Source organism: Haemorhous mexicanus, chromosome 4 (genome assembly GCF_027477595.1).
Source record: "Haemorhous mexicanus isolate bHaeMex1 chromosome 4, bHaeMex1.pri, whole genome shotgun sequence".
NCBI lineage: Eukaryota > Metazoa > Chordata > Aves > Passeriformes > Fringillidae > Haemorhous > Haemorhous mexicanus.
In genome coordinates this window covers 40,686,552-40,705,281 of record NC_082344.1, presented here as the reverse complement: position 1 = coordinate 40,705,281, position 18,730 = coordinate 40,686,552, and the positions used below count along the sequence as shown (strand labels likewise).

The following is an 18,730-nucleotide window of genomic DNA, read 5'->3' as shown; positions in this document are numbered from 1 at the left end:
AGAAATGTCTTTGTGCTTGTGCCTGATGTGCCAGACTATCACCGTGCAGTGGGATCCTATGTCCTGGCAGGCAGGGAAGAATTCAACTTAAGGTTAGGATTCACCACCCTGCTGAGTTAGCATCCAATTTGAATTTCAGTGGGATTGCCCTTCAATTCAAAAAGGCCTAATGTGCTAATGTTCTGTGGCTAATCCTAAAATGCTGTGCAAAATACCTGCAAGAAAAAGAAATTCTGTGTATATATTTTGAAACTTAGTTCATCTCTGCAAATCCTATGAAACGGTGAGATTTTATTGATATATTTCTTACAACTTTTATAGAACCACAAGTAGGAATAAAAAAATCCCCCAAAAGCAAATAGAAAACTAAAGAAAATAAATAATATCTTGAGATACACCTAGAAGAAAATGCTAAGAATATTCTGCAGTCCAATTTCATAGGTAACTCACTAAAAGTAAATGGCTTAGTTGGAATTGTTAAAAGGGAGGCAACAATCAGAAATACAAAAATCAACTAAAATAATCCAGTAAAACAATTCAGCAGTTTTTAGGACCTGGGGGTTTACATTCTAAACATGCCTTACCTAAAACAAACGGGAGAAATTAATTATTATTTACTGCAGTTTTGTGCAGAGATTTACAGGTTTGGAATGAATGAATAATTATGTGATGCTTCCAGGTTAAAAAGTGGAAGCAGTGTTGATATCTGCATGCCTATTAATATTTCTTTATGTGCAATTGCCTGAAAATTTAACACTGACTACTTTCGGCTACTTTCCCTTGATTAACAGAGGTCTCTTGCAATCATTTATAAAATCAGAGCTGGGCTTTCTAGGGCTCATTCCTTTGTAAACTGCATCTCCAGCACGCTTCTTTAAACAGCAGAAGATAGAAAAGGATTTAGTAAAAACCATTGTGGAAACTGCTTAGTAGTGAAAAGTACTGCTTTTGTCAGTGGGGATGATATTTCCAGATATTCTTGAGTGAGTTACTCATTATATATTTGAACTAGAAGGAAATTTTTGATTAAAAAAACTCATAAAGCGTAGATTACAATCTTTGGATAATATAACATTTGGAGGATAAAGCAAAGATTGTTGAAATATCCAGGCCACTCCTGTGGATATTTGCCTAATATTATTTTCGCTAACAGCTCCATTTGGGGCTGACACACTGAAAATTAACCTGTCCTTGATTTTCTTTTTCTGGCAAGGATGACCGAAAGAGTATATTTTTAGATTTAAAATTACAAACAATATGATGGGTCAAGGTCAAAATTCTCGTTCTTGCCTAGTTATCGAAATAGCCCAAAACACCAAAACATACAGATGCTCTTATGCTCTTGTTAGCCTTGATGCAATGGAAAGAATACTGTACTGGAAAGAAGCTGTGAATCTTAGAATTCAAAGTTTCTTTTAGTGATAACTGTATGTCACAAATTTACCTAAGCATCATGTTCTGGACTGCCACAACACAGAAATAACTACCCATTTTTGAATGGAAGGATAAGACCCACCACTAGATCTTTTCTGACAGGTTATAAGGTAATCTATCTGTTGAAAAGTCTATGCATGGGCAGAGATATCAGATTTATAACTGGAAATTTGTTTTTTTGGTAATATTTCATAAATGATTTATTGAAATCAAGCTAAAATAAATAGTACAGGGAGGCTGCAGGCTGTGGCTACCTGATGGTTGTAGGCTTTCAGAGTGCCACCATGAAAGCCAGTTCAACACAGAACTGTGCAAGATGCCAGTAGCACAGATAGAAATTACTGTATTTTGCTCCTACAGGGAGTGCATGAGACACCATATTTTCTAATGAGATACTATGTTCTGTGACAGAATAAAACAGAGACTGAGGTTTTAATTTCTTATTTCCAGTTGTGTGTGAGATTTTTTTGCAGAGAATATCATAAATGAAGCAGTTTAATTCATGCAGTCCAAAAATCTGGATAGGGCAATTCTGACAGGACACAGAGCTATACTTGGAGAAGATATTAATCTTACAATTTAGTCAATACAGTTTTTGCCCCCACCACTAATTCCATTACTGAATTGTGTGCCATGGTGTCTATACTGATGTCCTCTTAATGCAAATTCTTCTTTCTGTCTAGCCAGCTGGCAGGCAGGCAGCACAGGCAGCCTCCTTTTTCTGCTACAGTTAGTACAGCAAGCCTGGTCCTGCGGTGCTGAAACCGAGAATATCTTCCCCTTAAAGCAAGAAATTCATTCTTTTATTCATACCACATTTTCATTATTAAGAAAAAACTGTGATTCATAAAGTATTACCCTATGGCAATATGCAGACTTTAATATTAATGCCATTTTATTATTAAAAAAAAAAATCCTCTAAACCAGAGAAGATTAAACTCAAGCATGAATAAATACCAGTGTCTTCCTGGAAGCTACATCTGTGCCCCTCATCTCCCATCTTTTGACATCCTGTGAACATCTCCAGAAAGTTACAGAGCATTTTCTCTTGAGCAAAAAGCCCCTCATGGATATGAATGTGTTCAGTAGTCTTTGAGAAATGTCTAGAGGTCTTGTAATTTCTCACTCTCACAGCTCCAAGCTGGCTGTATTCCACAACCAAATTTTACACAATAATCAGACAGTCACTCAAATAATTGTTACTCAGTCCCTTTGCCTTAGAAAACATCCCTTCCATGAGATTCTGCCAGTTCTGCTGACTGATAAGAAAATGTGCATTCAAATTGGTCCTGCTTACAAAAACTATGACTGACAACACTGTGCAATTTGAGAACCACAAGCCTTAGGTTATTCCTAGGTTCTTTTGAATCAGCACGAAACGTGCTTCTGTGCCGAGACGTCCAACTCTGTAATTTTAAGCTTCCATTTTATTCTTAGCAATCTTATCTCTGAAAGGCAGGATAACTGCAGTAATTGCACATCTCATTTCAGAAAAATAAAGAAACATTCATTTTCCATTTTAATAGTTTACTGGAAACTGGTTCACAAGGAATGAAGAGACTGATAATGAATGAAAATGAAAAACAGCAAGACCCAATTACTCACCCGTGCAAGGCTGGTTCCAGAAGGGACTTTATACGGGACGTACTTTCTATAGATATGTCCAACTCGAGAGCATGGAACATCATACATGCCACCTCCACACATCCACACCTGGAAAGCAGACAGAAAGCAAGTGAAAGAATGATTCCTGGAAACAAATGAGGCAAAAAAAGCATATTTTAACTAACGTGCATGTGAAAAAATCACATCATTGTGTGCTCCCACAGTCATGGTAGTCTTCTTGGCATGCTGGTAACTGATATATGGTAACGTGGCAGACTCTCCCACCCAGAACCTCACTCTGCAAAAGCAGAGTATGTTAAAAATTTTTTAAAGTGTATATAAATAAAATAGAAATAGAAAGAAGGGGAAGGGGAAGGGGAAGGGGAAGGGGAAGGGGAAGGGGAAGGGGAAGGGGAAGGGGAAGGGGAAGGGGAAGGGGAAGGGGAAGGGGAAGGGGAAGGGGAAGGGGAAGGGGAAGGGGAAGGGGAAGGGGAAGGGGAAGGGGAAGGGGAAGGGGAAGGGAGGAGAGGAGAGGAGAGGAGAGGAGAGGAGAGGAGAGGAGAGGAGAGGAGAGGAGAGGAGAGGAGAGGAGAGGAGAGGAGAGGAGAGGAGAGGAGAGGAGAGGAGAGGAGAGGAGAGGAGAGGAGAGGAGAGGAGAGGAGAGGAGAGGAGAGGAGAGGAGAGGAGAGGAGAGGAGAGGAGAGGAGAGGAGAGGAGAGGAGAGGAGAGGAGAGGAGAGGAGAGGAGAGGAGAGGAGAGGAGAGGAGAGGAGAGGAGAGGAGAGGAGAGGAGAGGAGAGGAGAGGAGAGAAGAGAAGAGAAGAGAAGAGAAGAGAAGAGAAGAGAAGAGAAGAGAAGAGAAGAGAAGAGAAGAGAAGAGAAGAGAAGAGAAGAGAAGAGAAGAGAAGAGAAGAGTATACTTTGGGTTGGAAGAGAGTATAAGTTTGGCCACTTTCATTGTGCTTGCCTGTTTGTGTTATAGTGGGTTTATCTGCCTGGTCCTGGAATCCAGCCCCTGACTGACTGTGCTATTTATACTCTGAATGCTGAAAATAGGGGTTAGAGTGAAGTCTTGAATTACAAAGTGATTTAGGTAGCTGCTTCTTACGGATTATTTGTGTATCAGCCCTTACAGCCACGGCATCCAACTGAGACCTGATAATGAAATGTTTGAGGATCTAATCTCATTACAGACCAAACCTAAGTACACTAATGTAAATGTCTAAGGAAGGCTTGAAACCAGTGAAAGTGGGGCTTTGTCCTTAAATTCCATGGACGAAATGTACAGTTGAATAGAGTTGAGAGCTACTCAGGAAGCTGCTGCTTACTACCTGCCATTACAGAACTGACTAAGGCATAGGAGCTCTGGGTAGGTGCCTCTGGACATGTCATTTACTCTCCTAGTAAGCATCGTCCTTCTTAAGGAGGAAGCTAACTGGTAGACTGGGAATGGAGACTCAAATGAATGCTCTGCTCCATGCCAAAATAGCTTAATACCACCCAGAGCAATCTTGCAAGAAGTCATGCCATGCGGACACAAGGATCATTTTCATTAAAAAAACCATTTTGTAAAATCTGCCTCTTACTTATATATACCTTGAAATCCTCACCTGTTTCATCTCATGACAGCAAATTCACTGGAAAACATGCATAAACATAGCAAAATAACATAAAAGCAAGAGTATTAAAATAATGGCATTTACTTTTCTAATAATATTTCCTTTGCATGTTACTTTATTTGTACTTTTTTTAAGTGGGAATTTTCTTTCTGTGCCTGCTTTCAAACAACCCAGTGCACCAATGAAAGTGCAGACCTATGTTTACTATTTGTTCTTGTTTTTTAAATGGAGGTGTCATTTCAAAGGCTAGACAAATTATTACTGTGATTAATCAAGGCTTCCTAGCCTTTGAAGAATGGACAGCACAGAAGTGTGACTCAAAGGTCAGCCCCAGCAAAAATTTAAAAGACAAGAAAGCAGAAATTACATTTATACATACATATATATATATACACACACACTTATACATATAGGCAAACTGAGGCAATGAGAGCTGCATTTCCTCTAAAGCAGTAGCATAACAGGAAAAAAAAAAAAAGAAAGAAACCTCAGTCAGATATGCTGAGGCAATAACAAGTGGCAGGAAATAACACTGTGTTAGGCTTATATTTGATAGATATAAAACCTGAAAATGCTGTGCTGCACCTGAGGTATGCTGTGCAGGGTAATTGAAATGAATCTTGGGCTGCCTTGAAGGATATTTAGCAGCTGTTCCTGTTTATCTTTCAGCTTCAGAATGGTATTAAAAGCATTTTTTATACTTTCCTGAGAAGATCAATTCTGGCAACTTTGTCTTTAAAATGTGCATTTTTATGTCACACGCACTAAATACAAGAAATTGGAGAATGACTTCTGTGTTAAGTATTACAGACCTCCAGTATACCATGAAAGAAACTCAGGTGGTGTGGAACATTTGGCAAAATTATATCAGAAGCAATGAAACTCTCAGGATCGTTAATGTCTCCTTCTTACAAAAGCAATGAATCTGGTCTGCAGCTGAGGTATAAAAAACAAAGATGAAACCAAAATAATACAATTCCAGCTTGGAAAGATCAAAAGAGTAGTTTATGTGTCAACTAGAGACTATCTCACAATTTATCTTTATATGGCTCCTTCCAACAGAATGTTGCAAAACACTTTATAGGGATGGTTGAAAGCAAAAAGCAGGTATTAACACAAGCTTTGAAAGAAATTAAGCTGTGGTTATGTGGCTTTGTTCCTGACTGGAGTTTAGATGCCACAGATGTATTTTTTGGCTCTGCTCTACAGCTCCTGTGGGATTTTGGGTGAATCACTCTCTTTTCACATTACTTCTTTGTCTTTTAAATTGAATTCTGCCTTCTCTTGTGATTCCCCCACCTTATCTCTCTGGTTTATGAGTGATCCAGCCTGGAAACTACCTGGAAAATATAAATACTGTGCATGCAAGACTGAGATTCCAATCCATATGCTACACTGTACTCATAATTACTGTAGTAAGAGACCCATGATTTTTGAGCAGTGGAGGATGTGCTGCTGGGGAAAAGGAACATAAACATAAGCAAATTATGCAAAGGATTTAGAGTGCACTGAATGGACCTTGGATTAGGCTTCAAAACTAATTGAGAAATAAACTGCTGCTGAGAGTGAGTAACAAGACCGACAACAGTGAGAGACATTGAAATGAAGGGAAAATACAAACTGTAAACTGGTGGAAAAGGAATATAAAGTATTTCATGCAAAGGCAACAACTCAGTGCTCTTCATATTGTGCAAGAGGGATGGACTACAAAAAGAAGAAATGTATTACAACAGACGGGCTGACAAACTTGTAGAAAATAAGAATATAAAAATGTTACGAGATTTTTCAGCCACTCTTCTTGAAATACAAGTCAAAAGAACTGAGTTGGCAGTTGTAGAAAAGGAGAAAGAACAATATTTTCCAGTGAACTTTTACACACAGTGAGAATGTTCCTCTAAATGAAAAAAAAATTGAAAAATAGGATCACTGACTGCAAATCTACAGTCAATGGGTCCGCAAATTGCAAAACCATTTACTGGAGGTGAAGTGAGATTTCCTGTCAGGAAATATTAAAACTGTACCATGTAAACTGGGAACTGATGACTGTGGGTATTTCAATAATACTCACCAGCACCTCTAAAATTCTGAGAAAACTGGCAATATTCCAGATTTGTCAGTCCTTCATATAGATTACAACTGCGCTAACAAGTGGTAATGCTTCTCCACTCCCTATCTCCTGCCAAGATTGACAGCTGTGGAGGGAATTAATAGTGATTATGATGATAATTAAAGGGATTAATGAACTTGGAGGTGTGTTTTGGAAAACAGGGGTGAAGAGAATTTGAAAAATGTATTGGCATGGATAAGGATAAAACAACTGTAGATACAGATCACTACCTTCAAGAGGCTAGGGAATCACCGCTAGCATTTTTGTTAAGGTATGATTTACGATGCCTAAGGAATGTCCAGTGCAAAGGATTGCACTGAGTTTTCATGTCCAGGTTTTGGTAGCAGGGGGGCAATAGAGGTGGCTTCTGAGAGAAGCTGCCAGAAGTTTCCCTCAGGTTCAAGAGGGCCAATGCCAGTTGGCTCCAGGATGGACATGCCCCTGTCCAAGGCCATCAGCGATGGTGGTAGTGCCTCTGGGATGACAGATTAAAGAAGAGGGAAAAATTCCTGGGCAACTTTAGCCAGAGAGAGGAGTGACAATATGTGAGAGCACCAGCTCTGCAGAAATCAAGGTCAGGGAAGAAGGAGGGGGAGGAGGAGCTCCAGGTGCTAGAGCAGAGATTCTCTTGCAGCCTGTGGTGAAAACCATGGTGAGACAGTTGTGCCCCTGCAGTTCCTGGAAGGTTCGTGGTGGAGCAGAGATCACAGAGGACCTGCTCCCCCTGGAGGACCTCATGCTGGAGCAGGTTAAGAGTGTGAGGAGTTCTCTCCCTAGCGAGGAAGGAGCAGCAGAGACAACACATGATGAACTGCATAGTAGAACTGACTGTAGTCCCCATTTCCCATTTCCCTGAGAGTGAGGTAGAGGAGAAAATAGGGAGTGAAGTTGAGCAGAAAGAAAGGGTGGGGGAAAGTGTTTTAAAATTTGGGTTTATTTCTCATTGCCCTACTCTGACTTGATCGGTAATAAAATATTTTTTCCCCAGTTCAGGTCACGTTTCCCCATATCACTGAAGAGTGATCTCTCCCTCTACTTGATCCAGGAGCCTTTTGTTGTATTTCCTTTCCCTTACTCGCATGAGGAGGGGGGTGTTAGAGCAGCTTTGCTGGGTGCCTGGCAAACAGCCAAGGTCAACCACAAAGGTCGTCAGGAAACACAGGACATTTAGCATGTTTTGCTACTCTGTGTAGGAGTAATTACTACATAAACTGTGCCTCTCTAACAGATTTAAACCTAGGATTTCCCAAATAGTGGCTTTCCTTGTTATTGTGAAGAGATGCTATTAATCAGGTGAGCTCCAGTGCTTTGCCAGCTTTCACAAGTCTAGCACACACCATAGAGTACTGTCATCAAGATGTCATACACCTTTTTAATTAAAAAAAAAAAGGACCCTGATGTTGCCAAAAATTAAAATCCTGAACACTTTCTTATGTAAAATTTAATGTAAGAAACTATTTAATGAAGAGGTCATATTTTGAGACAGTTTGTGGCTGTGTCACCATTCAGAGTACTCCAAATAATTATTTGCCAAGCAAATTAAAGTAAGATGTGGCATCAACACACAGCACCTGTCCAACAACATGTCGACAGGCATAGACGTGGATGCTCTAAGAAAGAGTAAATTGTCATCTCTAGGTTCTCTCAAGTGAAGCCAAGGAAGCTGAACCAGTCTGGTTGTTTGGCTTCTTCACAGACCTTCACTGACTTTAGAACAATTTGCAAGTCCACTATCTTAGCACGTTTTCTCAACAGAGCTGGTAAATTGAACTGTCTGGCCAACTTGTCCTCATTTAATAAGTTTTAAGATAACTTAATCTATAGCTACAGTAGAATCTACTGAAGCAGAAACCTTTCCCAAGCTGATTGTAGTGATTCTGACATAATAAACCTCAGTTCTTTCTGTTTGTCTCTTCCACCTCTGTGATATTTTTCCAATTTTTTGTTATTCCAAACCAAACAGCAATCCTTTTTTAAAAATTTACATCTCTTGAATTCTTCCAATAGGAATTTACTCCTATTTGGCAGTCATTTCTAAAGACCACTTTTTTCTTCTTTTAACACTAGTAAGAAAGGACAAGGACCCTAAGGTTATTATATACTAATAAGATAGATTCAGAGATATGACAGAAATGAGACATAGTGTGCCACAGCTGCCTCCAAAAAAAAAAAAAAATCTCTCACTAGAACAAAACACACTGGGACAATCTGGTATCTCAATTTCCAGTTGAGTTACCATGGCTTCTATACAAAGTCTGGAGAGAACAACAAGTATATTCTTTGCGATGATGAAAAAAAGGAATATTTGAAATAGGATAATAAGATCATGGGTGACCTGTCAGAGTCCATTGTGACAGCTACAAGTAACTACTTATATTTGCCTCTGAAAAAATCTAAATGGACAGAAGGTAAATCAATATATTCTAAACACACAGTCTAGATATTGAGTTTCCCCTGCCTTCCTGTTTTATTTTCCTGAGGTATAAAAACGATTTGGAGAAACACGAGAGTAAGCCAGTTAATGCAAAACATTATGCAGTTCTTGGAGCTCCTGTAAAGACAGCCTGGAAAACCAGTGCTGGGTGACACTGTACATTTCATTCAACAGAATGGCCTCAGCATTGTTTTAATTGCAGCTGAAACTCAGCTGCAAGATATCTGATATTAGTCATGGCTGACATGCTATATTTATTTAAAGAGCTTTACACTCACAGAGTTTGGAAGTAGGCTGGAAAGATCCTGGAGCTAAATTTGAATTGCAATTTCAGTTCCAAGCTTTATCCAAATACATTTGCCTCAAATAATCTAAATCAGGAAACTCTATCAAGCCCTCTTAAAACTTTGCACGTAGAGACCATGAGGTAAAATTTTTATGTCCTTGGGTATACTGGAAAACAAACTCAGTTTTCAAAATTAGACATGTTAGTCCTCAGCAAACTAATAAAAATGCCTGTCTTACATGTAGAAAGGAACTAGACTTTCAGCTCTACATGTAAAAGCCAAGTAATTGATTTCAATACACATGTCCACATACAGGATATGAAGGTATACTATAACATGGCTGATTGCACATAACCTGAGCACTTGAAAACTCCCCATACGTCATTACAATAATCTAAATGCAATTTTAAAAAGTTTGCTTTGGAACAGTTGGCCTGCAGACAACAGCTCATGGCAGCTGAGCTGCTCTAGTGATCCACTGCTATTGGAAGGAGTCTTTCTTCCTATGACTTTCTTTATTTCCACCCATTTTCTTGAGCTGATTACAGGGGACCCTATTCCCAGAGATGATTAAACTTGTTGATCTGGACAGAAAAATTATTAAATTTTCTTTTTTGCTGGATTAGTTCTCTGTTGGCTTGTTGAACTGAGCTCAACACTTGAGCACAAACACAGCATCTGAATGAAGGTAAGTGGAGAAGACTTGAAAAGAAGGAAAAGGTGGAACTTCATTCTTTGACAGTGGTAAGCTACATGTTTTCAGAGGGAGCTACACTCAGTGTGATTTTTGTATGGATTCTGGAACATTTGCTTATGGCACTGTGAGAATTCCTAATGAAAAGAAGCATTGTATTAAATTAATTTTAGTTAAAAAAGACAGTAGTCCAGATGAACGAAAGCATTGTGATAACACCAGCAAGGAAGTATTCTATAAAGAGGCTCAATGACTTACCTTGAAGGAGATTTCATACTGCTCTCCTCCCCATATTTCTAATCCTGGATCATAGCCTCCCAGCTCCCAAAACCATTTCCGGTTAACCGCAAACAGACCTCCAGCCATTACAGGAGACCTGAATAAAGCAACACAAACAATAATGAAGATGTTTGGCGTGTGTGTGTGTGTGTGTGTGTGTGTGTATGTGTGTGTGTGTGTGCCCTCTGGGTGTGTTTGTAGGAATGTTTGTTTGAATTGTGAAGCTATGAAAGGCATAGATAAACATAGATGATAGTAGTGTAATCAAACAATATTTACCTTTATTAATCCAAAAAAGAGGCTCTATATGAGAAACAGGCAATGTGGTAGATCTAGAGAATGGTAGACATATTAAAAAAAAATCCCAACAAAACCAAGCCCAAAAAACCCATAGCCTCCCCAAAAGTTCTGTTTGTTGCTAAGTAACAGAGAAAGAAAGGGACTCTGGAAAACTGCCAAAGTACTTAATGAGTCTCAGTACTCCATGTGAAGTAATGTGCATTTGAAAGTGAGCAAAAGTTTTCAATTAATTTCAGTCTCATATGTGCTGGCTTGAGAAAGCCAGAAAGGTGAAAGAGGACGGCTGAAAAGAAGCTGTTGTGAGTTAAACATCTGCTTTCCTAAACACTTAGAATTCCTCAAGTGCGTCTCACAGTGGTAATGTGACTTATAGGCAAATAATTAGCTATGCTTTCCATGTTTCCATTTATTCCATTAATAAATATGTGACATTTTTTAAAATTAACTCAGTCTTTTTCACAGACAATATAGAAAAGAAATTAGATATTTAAAGCTATTGTTAGAGAATAATGACAAAAACATATTGTAAATTTATAAGCAGGAATTTTGTACTGAAAAACAAGCACTTTCTCTTTTCATTTTCTTTCAGTATCAAGAAGACCATATTTCTAATGCAGTAAATGCATTGTCAGCTTTCAGAATTCAAACGTTTCTCTTCAACTTATTCCTTGAAGTTGTGGTGGAAAGGGAATACAAAGGCATCTATGCTGAACAGGAGGGAAACCACATGCTTAAGAAAGTCCAACCCCACTATGCAATTCCATCAATGCAGATCAACATCAGGCTTATGAGTTTTACAGCAAGAGGCCAGAAGGAACACATTCATGCTGATGGCTGGTCAGAGAGAGATGAAAAGACAAAGCTATGGGAGACCTGGATAGCTTCCAGGCAATGTTTCCTTAGCAGAGAGCTGACATCAAACTGGGTCCTGTGCCCTGTGTCTTGTAGCAATAAAGCTCCAAGGAAAAATTATTCCATCCTAGGCCATTTTGTTTTGAATTACTGTTGGTGGTTTGTTTGGGGCTATGGGAGCAGATGGTATCATCCTGGAAGGCCTGACTGGAAAATAAAAACTTCCCCCTTTGCCACTGGTTTAGGATTTGGCAGTGAACTTGGGACTGGTAAATATTTCAGGAATCCATGCATAAGTTAGAAGTTTATTGAAGAGGACATCATGTTAATAGAATATTCTGCCATATTTTCTCTGCCTTAATACTTTTTAGATTGCTGTATTTCAGATTTGTATTTTATCCAAGGCAGTAGAGACAATAAAATAGCAAGCAAACAGCTGAGTGGTCTCTGCCACCATCAGGCAGCCAGTGAATCCCACACATGAATGTTAGAAAATTATCCCCTCATTTGCATTCATGGTAATGAGAAACATTATGGATAATTTTCTTTTCACTTCTATATGGTAACTTAAAAAAAAAATAAACTACCCATTTTCATGACTCTTACAGACTAATTTCATTTTCCTTTAGAGATCACTTTTTTAAAAGCACATAGAAGCTTTGAGAAACAAAGCTTTGCAAAAAAAATCCAAACAGGCAAGGCTGTGCAGTGTAACATACACTGAATGCTAATACTTTTTTACTTTTATTGACATTTCATATTTCAATATTGACTGTATTTCCACATATGAATAAATTAAACAGAAATTTTTTTAGGAACCTTCCCCTAAGGATTCTGACTAGTACAATACATTTTCAATCCCTACCAAAGTAAATCTAATTACAACATGTCCTTTTTGACTCCAGGTTTTAAACGATCAAAACATAATGTCCTTTTATAAAGAAGGACTTACAATGAGAATGCTTATAACTAAATTGCTACTGACAGAAGAAATGTAGTCCCAGAAATCATTGGGAAAATGCAGGATTTCTCTAGTTCTCATAGATACAATATCTTTCCTAAGCATTTCTCTCAGTACAGTGAATGGCCTATAAAAAAGGCAATTGCCGCAGGTAAATCAGATGGAAGATAAAAAAATCAGAGACTTAAAAATCCAAAATAATTTGCAAGTACTTACAAATGATATTTGAATAGATAGATTTTTCCAGTGATAAATCCTGAGTAACGAAACCCCTTGTTCTTTAGACGTGAAAGTTCAGAACATTTATTGCAATTAACAAAACTACCTAATGACTGGAACCATAGCAAACCCATAATTTTTGCATTTCCTTAAAAACAAAAGTGAAGAAATTGAATGTAATGTTACCCCATTAATTCCTGTTCCACAAGATGTTCTGACATTTGTTATTTTGTAGGAAGAGCAATGAAGAAGAAAAGCAGGATGGCCTTTTGGTTTTCATTAGAGTGGAATTAGTAATAAGCTGTGTGAAATGGAGTGCTTGGCACAGCATGAATTCCACTCCATGCCACAAGCAGCTACTGCTGAACAGGCCTAAATTGTCTCCAAAATATGAAGGGAAGAATCCAGTCTTGCAATCATGGCTGATATGAAAAGTCCTTATGTATCAATAGGATCACTTACACAGATAAAAGAACTGCACTGAGCCCAAAGGAGAAGAATTATTCTCTTGTTTAGTGGCTTCTGTACAGAAATGTCAAGTACAAAGCTATGTTTGTAGGAGTAATTTTTTTCATGAAATGTCCTACTCAGACGCTTAAACAATCAGACTTGAGCTATAATAGCACAATATTATGTGAGTAATTACAGTGGAAAGCTATAAAGTGCTTATGGTCAAAACATTAAAAGGACAAAGGCTCCTAAAACATCAGAAAAGCTGGAAGGGTAAAGTTGCTAAACTTAAAAAATATTTGTAAAAATCCTTCCACCTGAAAACTACTGCACAGACTCACTGAACATACATGAAAAAACAATATTGGAAGTAAAAGCTAGCTGATTGAAAAATGGACCAACTTTGACCAACTGGTCAAAGATAGCTCTGCTGAGATAGAAAAAGAATTTGATTCAGTTAGAGCATAAAACCCCACAAAACTTGCTTTGCAAAAAAATATAGACTGAGAAAAAGGCAAGCAAATGCTTAATGGGAAAAGATAGCTTAGAAACACAAAACTGCACAAAAAAAAAGTGTAGCAGTAGCTCAAACTGTAGCCAGCAAAGATTTTTATAACTGCTTGCAATTAACATGCAGAGGAAGGAAGGAGATAATTTCACCTATGAATTTTCAAGGTAAGAGAAAAATGACATGAACTTCAAAGGAGTGTGAAGCTACTTGCAATAGAAACAAATGTGGCGTGTTACAAAGAAGCGAAATGCATAGCAGGGCTTAGAACCATTACACTGCAAGAGTGATAGACAGAGTGGAACTAAAGGATTTGTGAAAAGGGAAGAGAAGCTCTGACAGCCTGCAGAATGAAAAGGAGGGAAATGAAAATGGGAAAGCACTTGTGCTGGATGACGTGCACAGTAGGTACGCTGATAGGAACCACCTGCCCGAAACAGCTGAAACTTGGCCATTATAATTGAATCCATGGAATGGCACATATTGCACTCTGCTCCCCTCTGTATAACCCACACTGACTGAAGGCTCTGTGCTGAACTACAGACCAGAGGTGGATGAATGCTGGAGAGAGGAGTCCATCTCGTGCAGGACACATCAGACAAAGTGACCTTGAGTGCCAAACCCACTGGCACATTATACAAAACCAAGGCGAATAGCCCGCAACAGAAATCAGGACTAGGTCCTACTGACCTTGTGGCATCAGGGATGTAATGGAAAAGGAGGAAAGGGGCCATGTTGCTCCTGGCACAGCGGCAGCGCCAGAAATGACTGGTGACCTACTGAATGCAGCTTTGAGCTAGGCTTTTGCATTTTTATTAATAATTTCAATGTCTTGTTAAGCAAGAAGCGTCCCTTCACCCTAGGGATACCAATGAAGGCACCTCAGGACGGGGAATAAATTCCTTTACCTTGTTTCACTGGTGGCTGCTCCACCTTCTGTCTGCAGTGAGTCCTGATACTGTATCAAAGCTTCTCAAAGCAAATAGCAGAAGCTGACACTAATCCTAAATAAAAGTTTGAAAAAACCTGAAAATTAAAATTTATGTATGTGTACGGTTAGTGACAGTCTTGGCTACTCAGGGAAGTGAATGCAGAAGTAAACCAAACTGAAATTGAGAGGAGTTGAGCAGATGGCAAGGATGTGATGTAGATTAAGAAAGTAAATGACAAAACTAAAAATTTAGTGGTTGCTCCACCTAAAGGCAGTTTCTATGCTGTGCATAGTAAAAGATGTCAAAGTAGCTGAATGAATATTGATAAGGCTTTGTGAATTTCTCAAGACATAAAAAAAAAAAAAGTGGAATACTTTATATACTTAATTCTCTAAGAAAATATAATTAAAATGTATTTTTTAAATGCACCAACTCTTTTACATTTAATATTTCTGTAAGGCATTGTTTTACCTTTTATCCATTCTAACAACATGACACATTTCAATGTTTATAAAATCATCAACATTCAGAAAGTAAAATCTGTCTCTGTAACATTAGCCTACGGCAGTTACTCTTTCTTTTTTAACTCAAGTGTCCCTTTTTCTGAACAACTTTTATCCTAGATAAATGTATGTAAACTACCAGGTCAAATGATCATTTGCTGAAACAGGTAGTGGCCAAGTTGTGTTAAACTCAACTTCCAAGTCTCTCTATAATCACATTCAATTTTTAAACTCCCCTTTTGTTTGGGAAATATTAAGATAAAACTCCATTCTTCAAATGGCGAGCCAGAAAGCTGTGGAGAGTCAGCTACAAAGAAACCCCTAAAAGTCCTTGACTTCCAGTTTATAGAAGTTTCCACTGTAATTTCATCATACATTCTTGTTTTTCTTACCACATTGCTAAACTTCATTAAAAAATTGTATTGTAAAAAAGCAATGATTCCTTATGTGGGTGATGAGGCCCTTTTAACCTTTTCTCTCATATTTAGAAAATTAATGAAAAAGAGGTGAGCTGGGTAGAGATTGAAGACTCTGAAGGAAGGGCTTCCCCTTCCCATAATTACCTCTCATAATCCAAGAGAAATCTGCCTGAATTATTGTTAGAGAAGATCTACAGCATTCAAACTAAGGAGGTGGGTCAGCACAAATGAGCATCCTGAAGGGAAAAGTAAAAGAAAGTTTCTGGAAATGTCCTGCAGGCAACGGCGCTCAGAAGGATAAAACCGAGGAGCAAATGAACAGCTGGAAGTCATGCTAAAGAGACAAATCTAATACACAAGCAGTCTCACAAGGCTGAGGCCTGAGTGCTGCAAAAGCAAGAAAGCAGAGCTGAGAGCAGCCCCTCAGCTGAGCCACATTCATGCCATGATCCTGGACACGTGGGGGTCAACAGCAGTAAAAAAATCCTTCAATCTGTTAGTGCGAAGTAAGAACTGCATGAGAAAACAAAAACAACCTCTAAACACAATTTGAAACAACTCTGTCAGTTTAGCACCTTTTCATATTGATGGATTTATCTGCATTCATAGTTATCCCTTGAATTTATAATCTTTGAAAATTAAATGCAGAAATAAAGATAAATTGGAGGTAAAATGGTATCAACTGTCTCTAAAATAGGAAATTCAGGTTTCCTGGCTCTTGCTGAACTTTGATTCTATGTTTCTGTGAATAACAACAGTTCATCACTATCTTCGAGGAAATTCTCTCAGAACATATGGGGGCAGTATCTGAACAGAATTGCTACACAATGTTTTCTTCCCCTCCTTAGACGGAGAGATATAAACCAGAAAAATTATCTTCCAGGGCTTACTTTTGCTTTATTGATTTAATTAAGCCCAGCATAGCATCATAAGCAAAGTTTAAACTCAAGGAGAAATTTTCAATTTCATTAAAGATAATAAATGATTCCTTTTGAAACATCACCACTGGCCTGAAAATAGGTTCTTATTTTCAAAATAGTCCTTTAATTCAGACTCTGTCCTCCCAAAGCAGATTCCTAGTTTACAAATCCAATCAGTTAGGAGTCTGCTGTTAAAAGTTACAGATGATTTTGACTAAGGTATTTGGATTACTCTAGCCCTATATTTTCTACAACTCTAAACCATTATGTACTTATTGCAGATTAAAGTGGATTTAAAGACAGGACAGCCCACCCAAAATAGCTTTGTACATAGGGTGTACACCCCGCAGCTTGGGTGGTTTTAAGAATGACCAGTGAGGAGAAGAAGCCCTTCTAATAAATACACTACATGTGACTGTACAGCCCCATGTGCATATTAGTAGCAGTTGGGGACTGGGAAAAAAGACCATCAAGGCAGCTGAATTGCCATCACCACCATAACCTCCACACAAAAGAGAAGCTTTTGCTTGTTCTGGATGTCCTGCAGTATTTCAGGCTCTGGCTTTTTTTGTGCACCATGAAACTGATTCAGGTGGGCAAATGAGAAGGATTAGTATTAAAGAACCTGGAGTTTCAGTGGTTTTTCTTTTCTGTTCCTGCCATTGTTCACACACCAGATCAGACTGAAGAGTTAGTGAAGGTCGTCTCCAGAACATTTCTGAGTTGCAAAGATTTTGAATAAGTGGAAGTATAGTTACAATAACCTTCTGATTTTTTAGCAAAGCCTTGAAAAATACTGCTGCCTAGCATCCTGATGGAATTGGCTTTTCTTCAGGGTCCCACAGACTGCCCCTGGTGACTCTGACTCAAGCAGACAGAGCTCTCACACTAGGCTAACCAGATGAGACACACAGTTAATGATATGACTGTGATCTGCCATGGAGTTGAGGATGTGGATGAATGTTATTCCTTTGATCAGTTCTTCCACAGTACTGTCAGCAAGTGCCCCCACTCCACCCTTATGCACAAATGCTGCTTCAAACACAAGCAGAGAAGTGGGGACAAAAGGTAATTTTAATATTTCATTTATGTCTGTCTTTGGGGATTAATGCAGAAGCCTGAAAAGATTCTATGCTGACAGGGGGGGAGGTTGGAGGGGGGGAGGCTGGAGCTTGGCACAGCTTTGTAGCTGTGCCATTGCTACAAAAAGCAGCTCATCCATTTGCCAGTGGTCAAAGATTTCATGAATGTTAAGTTTTAAAAAGGCAAAAAAAAAATTATGCCTGAAGAGGCTAATATGCAGCCAAAGGTATTCCAGGATTATGGAAATGTTCTCCTAGATGCATCATTGCTATTTATTAAAGCTCTATAATTTGCTGTGTTACCCTGTTATGAAGGGTAATGGGGATCCAGGCATTAGATTTCTCCTAGTCTGCACCAGAGGCACAAGAATATTTTCTTGTAAAAACTGTGAAGCACTGAAAGAAGTTTTTCAAGTATAGAACTGACAGAAAAACCACTGGAAAGTACTTCTCAATGGAGCATGAAGGAGCTGAAAACTGATGAGGTTGAGCACTTGATTATCCAATGACAGCATCTACTTTTAATTTGATGTTGTAAAGATGGACAGGCTGTGGAAAACCAGAGAAATGAACCTTCCTGGTTTATTATCAACTGCAGTGAAATCAAGCTAAGTATGTGAACTCTGCACCTGACTTTGAAGGCAAATACAGCTAATCAGTTTGCCATGGGGCTCTGCTGATTTACACAGGCCGTAGTGGAAACTGCTGAGCAAACCATACTGATCTCAGAGTTGGGAACGAGAATTCCTACACAGTGCAAGTGAGACAACCAACCTCCTTCACCCAAGGAGGTTGCACACGGAAATCATCTTCTAGCTGTATAGGATACATCTCTAAGAACAGCTAGCACCTTTGGGAGTAATTCAAAAGCAGGATAACTGGAGATGATATGGCCTCAGGCTGGACTGGGCACATTGCTGGCTTTTAGGTGACTCACCAACAGAGACTGCAGCTGCCTTGCAAGCTTTTCCCCTCCTGGATCCAGATGCTCACACAGCCCAGATACTCCTGTGCCAGCACTGTCCCACTGCCTGCCATGTAACAGCACATGGATCAAGAAGGGTCACCCTAACCTGTAGATATCTATAAGGAAAATACTGCAATAAAAAACTGAGAACTGAAAAAA

At 38.8% G+C, this 18,730-nt stretch overlaps 1 protein-coding gene across 1 annotated transcript in view; it reads right to left on the bottom strand.

Annotated features, from left to right (window-relative positions):
* Positions 1–18,730, bottom strand: part of GALNTL6 (polypeptide N-acetylgalactosaminyltransferase like 6) — a 377,013-nt gene that overhangs the window by 29,544 nt on the left and 328,739 nt on the right. The window contains exons 7-8 of the mRNA XM_059845667.1: positions 10,438–10,555; positions 3,040–3,147 (exon numbers count right to left, since the gene is read on the bottom strand). Coding sequence (XP_059701650.1) covers positions 3,040–3,147; positions 10,438–10,555 — 226 coding nt within the window. The remainder of the gene's footprint in view (positions 1–3,039; positions 3,148–10,437; positions 10,556–18,730) is intronic.